Raw genomic sequence first — 6,405 nt, 5'->3', positions numbered from 1 at the left:
CCGTTATCTGTGCACCTGTCTAGGCCGATGCCTGGCTTTCCGCTGAGAGTGTCAAGCAATGCTGCATCGGAGGGGACGATAGAGTCGTCTCGAATCGCACTTTCCTCGCATGCATGCAAAGCACTCGCATATTCACTGAAACCGTCATAACTCGAGCACGCACAAGGCTCATTTATGTGTGAACACGGCGTCGCGCGAGCACATCACAAGAGGCAGCCGATCAAATCGACACTGAACGCGGGGTCGACGAACCATATGTACGTCACAATGAACACAACTGCGACGGAAAAGAAGCACGTGAAATAAAAGATCTTCATAGCCTCGCTCGCACCCGCTGCGAAGAAGACAATAGAGTTCTGCACGCAAACAAAAACAACAAAAATGCATATATATATATATATATATATATATATATATATATGGCGACCTGGTCTGCGCATCGTATGATGAAGAATATGCGCGCCGTGCCGTGTATTTAAGCAAAGCGTCAGCTTTCACATACAGACACGGTTGTGCAGCCCGCTGCGGAAAAGGCACCCGACACCTTTTTCCGACGACGCCATTCATTTTTGTGTGCCCGGGAAGGCTCCACATATCTGCCGGAATTCCCAGGCGTGTAGCAATCGATCTACCTCTAGATAGACACGATAGTATATGCCTGATAGGCCGACGTACTTTGAAACATTTCGTCGTGCGTTTAACGTAGAGATCGGTGCACACCCAAGTCACAACACACAGCTCAAGTACTGCTCGAGTAAAAAGTTTTTGCAGTCGCGCACTCATACAGGAAGTCCCCCCAAAACGCAGTTGCATGCCTCTCGCAACTACGTGAGTAGCGCAGCACAGCTGTGAGCCACTTACCACGAAGCCCCAGCCTCCGACGGCGAGGAAGAAAGACAGACCGGCCGCTGAACACAGAGAAAGATCAAGAAGACGGCAAAGCGTCCCGCGTGACAGTGGAGGAAGAAAGGGAACACAGAAAGAAGCAAATCGAGGAACTGCATTCATGCGTCTGCCGCTGGCTTGCCACGTTTCCTCGGGTCACGTCGGCAGGGCTGTTTGGAATGCGTCGCGGTACTTTGTTTAACTCTACACTTCAGCCAGAGGCACGCGTAGACACGATGTGTGTATATCTGAGGAGACTGCGTCGCGGCCCTGTGTTTAGCTCACTTACACAAAACGATAACGAACGCATTTGCAGGGAGCTTGGAGATGTGCACAGCCAGGGTGAGAAAGGCGGAGATGCCCAGCATCGCTCCGTAAAACCAGGTCTGCCTCACATCGCCCACAGGGGCCATCGCCTCAATGCCGACGTCCTGTGAAAAAACAGACGAAGGGGGAACAGCCAACGTGCCTCCTTGCAAACATCAAAGGTCATAGAAATGCACGCGTGTGTACTCTGTGTGTAGGGGGCAAACTCCTTCGCCGCGGCACGTGCATGCGGGTCAATTTGAGTCTTTCACTTCAGTGAAACGTCTGTGGAACGGTGGCTTCTTCCCGCGCGAGTGGCGCTGTGAGGATCCTACACGGGAGACAAGGAGTCGCACGGTCCAGACGAAGCGAATTCGCCTGGGCCCCCTAACACAGCGGGCGGGAAATTTCAGAAGAAGGCACACGAATGAAGCTGCTGGACGCGTTTAACCTGAGAACTCACAATGACACCCCAGCACGAGACGATGGCGACGAACGAGAAGGTGAGGGCTGCAAAGAGGACGCAGAAAGAAGGAACAAGAGACGAAGTGATTTGTCAACACACGGCATCTTAGGCGCGACACGCCCACACTGCCAGCATCAATCGCATTGTGATGAGGCACCGTAACTGTCCCTCCTCTGCCGCGAGCGCCCGTCTCTGCAAACCGCAGGAATCGCCTCAGAAAGCTCAACGAGTCTCGGGGTCAGTCTGCCTAGCCAGCAGCGTCGCCCGCGCGAACCCCGTTGCAGTCCCCGCTCCAGCCTCGTGACTGCTTCTTCGCTTTCTCTTTCGATTACAGTATCGATCGTTCTGCAGTTTGCTCGTACCTAGTTTCTGCAGCATCCAACGAGGAATCTCGGGTGCGGCTGTGGCCACGTCGCTCGTCTCAGTCGACTGCGGAGATCCGCCAAGCTCCACGTCGGTTTCCGCTTCTGCATTGTCGTCGTATCGGGCTTTTTCTTCGATGGGAAGCCTCACCCCCGTTTGCATCTCGTGCCCTTCCGGCTGCCTGCAGGTGCAGACCTCTACGAAGTGCAGGTCGCGATCTTCGCCGAGCGCAGCGGCTAGACTGTGCGAACGCAATTCGCCATCGTCTGTGAGGAAGGTCTTCTCCATAAAGTCCTCTTGTCTCACAGATCGCTGAGCAGGTCGAACGGACGACGGCGACAAACTCGCAAACACAGAGAGTGCGGCGTGAATCGCCTTTTCGCTGCCTACGCAGCGGCACGGAGACGAGCAACAGTGCTTGTCGCCTGTCTCGTCGTCGTGCTCGCTGGTCAGGGGGTGATCGCCGTAGCAGCAATGTCCAAGTAGGCCTTTCGACTCGTTGCCGCATCCCGCGTCCATCATCGTTGACAAACGCCTTCAAAATCGAGGAGTGCGCGCGAAACCGTCGGCACACGGAAGGGACAATCGCGTGCGGTGGGCAAACAAAACACACCTTTCAGCACCCGACACGAATTCCGTCCGCAGTGGATGCAGACTAAAGCCCACGCCTGCCTCAACGCCGATCGCCAACCCTCTCGGTTCGCTTGTTCCAATCAGTGCATGAAAACACTGTCTTCGGAAGCTCAGTTCCAAAGAAAAGAGACATGCGCGACGCAGATGTCGTCGACGCGTGCACGCAGTCAAGAGACTCAATCCTTCTGAACACAAAACTCCGTAGAAGACGTCTGCTGTCGCGGCCGCAGACAGGCATACACAACCAGGTCAAACAGCCGAAGAACAGAACACCGAAACGTCGCAGACACGGCCTCAAATGATAGGGTCTCCTCTTACGCGCATTCCCCACCGAATGCAAGGGAGGAACAGAACTCTTGTCGGAGCGTCAGGTTGTACGCGCAGCACGAAGCACACAAAAAGGAACGATCCCACAGAAAGCCACGGAATTTGAAACCTTTACAGGCCTCGAGCGGAGGACGTCACAGGACACACACTGCGGAAGCAGCCGATGTTAGGAGCCGTCCCTCCTCTTCCACTCCCGATGTCCAGCAGGGAACATCGAGAGGGAGCCACGGCAGGCAACGCTAGGTGAGCATGTTTATGACAACACGAGCGTACTGTCTCTCCCCACGACTCGCCGAGCGAGTCCCCCACAAGCAGTCTGTCACAAAAACGCAGGCAGCAGCGCGCACTGCTACAAGACAACTAAGGTAGAACACAGAACGAAGGGAGGCGAAAACTAAGACGACGCCGCGCCCTGCGAGACTCCAAGAACGGACGGTGCGCGGAGGAAAAAGTGGCACCGCAAGGCACAATCTCCTATGCTCCTTAACATCACAGCTATGTCGAATTATCGCACCCAGATAACTCCATACCAGTGAACCGGTTTGTAACTCCGCTTCATATCGTACCTGAATGGTACTTTTTAGCATATTATGCGGTGTTAAAAGTAATCCCATCCAAAACGAGGAAACAGAAAAGCGAAAACAATGCGATGTCTCACGGCTTCTGCACTCCACGTCGCACCGGATCTCAATATAGGGTCTGAAGGACTCTGAGAGAGGACGGGAGAAGCCCTCGTGGAGAAAACTGAGACTCCCCCGGTCTACCCTCAACAGCACGTATCTCTCAGAATACACAACCTTCAAATGGATGCGTAACTGCACCTTACATAGAGATGCACGTCCAATACGAGACGTATATAAATATCTGGAATATATGCATATGTATTTTGTGGGTTCACTTCCCTTGCACGAGCATGCTGTGCATGTTATGTAGATGAATAACGGCACGTAGCTGTATATGCATGTTCACGTGCATGCATACGCTGTTGCGTAGCCACAGATCGAAGCGCCGCACGACTCAAGGTCTGCACTGTACAGTCATTTTACAGATGGCGTGAAACGACCCAAAAGCCAGTGTCAGGAGGCGCCGGAGTACAGGGCAGAGTAGAAGAACGAAGCTTCTCTCTCCCGAGAGGAAGAGGAAAACGGGTTTCCTGACACGCTAGACATTTCCGTGGGACTGTTTTTGAAGCGTACACCCGATCCAATTGTTCCCTGTCTTCTTCGCTCATTCTCGAGGGAACTTTTTCCCGTCTAATCCTTGCAGGTCTGACCTCAAAATCTACGGATCCCCGGTCTATATGTCTACAAGTCCGGGTTCTGAACACTTGACGACGCGCCGAATCGGTGTATAGCACGCATGTGCATATAGCTGCGGGCAGGAATGCGCATGAAGTACATGCAGAATATACAGATGCATGAACATGTGCACACATATACGCGTACAGTTTGTTCTCTTTTGACCAAGCGCGCCACAACAGAAGGTCAGCGGCGCGGTCTTGAACTTCCGTTCCCCTCCTAAGGAATATAGGGAAGCTCGGCCTCCCGCAGCAGGCACACAGCGGGAGCGAGGCAGAAACGAAGTTCCGCGCCGCGGGCACACGCCGATGCACACAGGTAGAAGGAAATACGGGCGGAAAAAGGCAAAAAGGGGAAGGCGAAGCGGGTGGGAAAGAGAAGAAAAAGGATATGAAAAGGGAGGGAACGCGAAAAAAGCGCCAACGGGCCAATCACTCCGGCGTGTGCCCCGTAGCGGCGGGTATCCGTTTACAGATAGGTTTTTGCAAGATTCTTTGTCGAAAGATGGCGTCCTTTCTGAAGAATATACGCTGGAACGCGTACCACAGAGGTTCGCCGGCGAAACAGAAAGCTTATGCCACAATATGTTTTTTCCTTGGAGGGAAAAATCGTCACGCAATCAGCCGATTGCGCCCGGCGGGCTGCAGGCTTCTCACTACGAATGGGCAGCCCGGCGGGCCGCAGGCTTCTCACTACGAATGGGCAGCCCGGCGGGCCGCAGGCTTCTCACTACGAATGGTCAGCTCCTCCGCTCGTTTTTCCTGTCCACAGAAAAGCGGGGAACTAGAGCGCAAGAGTGCATAAGCAAACTCTTCTTCTTTCTTGTGTTGGGTAAAAAGGGGAAAAGTGTGCCGCGTGTTCTGCTCTGTTCAAAGGATTTGACGCGCGAGCATACCCGCCCAGGTGTGTACGCGCCCCTGCGCAAGACAAGCGCAGACAGATGACCAATGGGAAGAAGGTGTTGAAGCAGACAGCGGGATGGCAGAGTGTGGCCGAGGGCGGCTGGAACGCAGTCGACACGTGGAGCGGGTAGGGTTCCTTTCTCTGTAGCAGCTTTGGGCTCTGAGAAATTTCTTGACTACTCAGAAAGACTGGAGGAGCACACGGGAATTTTCACGTCACTTTGCCTGCACATACATCTAACGCTCGCGATGTCAGGCACTCAAAAGTCCAAACGATACGCGAAACTGGGCAAACGCGGGACTCGTTCTGTCATTCCATACCTTCTCTAGCCCCTCGGTACAACGTACGCATCTACTCGCACTGCGTTCTCATGCGACAGGGCAGGAAAACAGCGGGACCCGAACCGACGGGTGTGGCTGTTCTGTGCAAATACGACACTAAACTACACTGGAGAGAACCGTTTTGAAGATATAACTTGTGTATGGTGGTTTACGGTTGCAACGTGCTGTGTAGCTCCGTATGCATGTACGAAACAAACACGAAAGATTGAGCTGCTCTACACTGAAATCAGGTTGTCGGCCGCCTGCCCTGACGCGCATAGCCTCACGCGGAACGATGAGATTGTGGGTGCAGGGTGAAATGTGTCTTAACGTACGTCCGGGAGCCCATACTGCAGACGTTGAAGTGTGCAGGCACATTCAGATTCGTACGACTTGAGATGTTCAGTGTGCTGGCGCGGGCTTCATGGCGTGCCCGCGTCGAGGAGCCCGAGGAGTGACCTAGACGAAGCAGAAGCCAGCGGCACGTAGAACACGAACGGAGATCGACTTCCCTGAGGTGGCGACTAGGGCACTACTTTTTTCCCTTTGACGCTCTAGGCCTTGTGGTGCCCGCATTTGAGACTGATTGCCACCATGTGTGTTCGTTTACTGCCTCTACAGTCCCATTTTTGAAACGTTGTCCAGCTGCCGCTGGTCTGTTACCCCGTGAGACGGGGAAGGGCGAGGCAGCGATTTTCGCAGTCGTCTTGCGCCCAGACTTCAAGTGTGTCAGGGGCTGCTTTCCGTCCACTTTTCGCTTATCACAGAGTTGAAGAGCCACCCGAGTAGGCACAGCATTCGTAAACATTCCCTGGTTCCTTATAGTTGTACTCAGTGGAAAGCAGGTTTCCTGCAGAGTAAGTGCGCGAAGCGCTTATCTTCTCTTCCGCACCGTATTTAACCC

General features: G+C 53.8%; 2 protein-coding genes across 2 annotated transcripts; one reads left to right on the top strand and one right to left on the bottom strand.

Moving 5' to 3' along the window:
• Positions 1 to 203: 203 nt before the first annotated feature.
• On the bottom strand, positions 204 to 2,542 carry BESB_006210 (uncharacterized protein; the record flags this gene model as incomplete). The annotated part of the gene is made up of 5 exons (XM_029359376.1): positions 204 to 356; positions 862 to 908; positions 1,175 to 1,316; positions 1,655 to 1,701; positions 2,020 to 2,542. 5 exons carry the CDS (start codon positions 2,540 to 2,542, stop codon positions 204 to 206), a joined length of 912 nt encoding a protein of 303 aa, XP_029222289.1.
• Positions 2,543 to 3,176: 634 nt separating this feature from the next.
• BESB_006200 (uncharacterized protein) lies at positions 3,177 to 3,683 on the top strand (the record flags this gene model as incomplete). The annotated part of the gene is made up of 2 exons (XM_029359375.1): positions 3,177 to 3,223; positions 3,476 to 3,683. The coding sequence occupies 2 exons, from the start codon at positions 3,177 to 3,179 to the stop codon at positions 3,681 to 3,683; spliced, it is 255 nt and encodes an 84-aa protein (XP_029222288.1).
• Between the last annotated feature and the right edge of the window lie 2,722 nt (positions 3,684 to 6,405).

The sequence above is a fragment of the Besnoitia besnoiti genome, chromosome I, assembly GCF_002563875.1.
Source record: "Besnoitia besnoiti strain Bb-Ger1 chromosome I, whole genome shotgun sequence".
NCBI lineage: Eukaryota > Apicomplexa > Conoidasida > Eucoccidiorida > Sarcocystidae > Besnoitia > Besnoitia besnoiti.
This window is presented reverse-complemented; position numbering and strand designations above follow the sequence as displayed.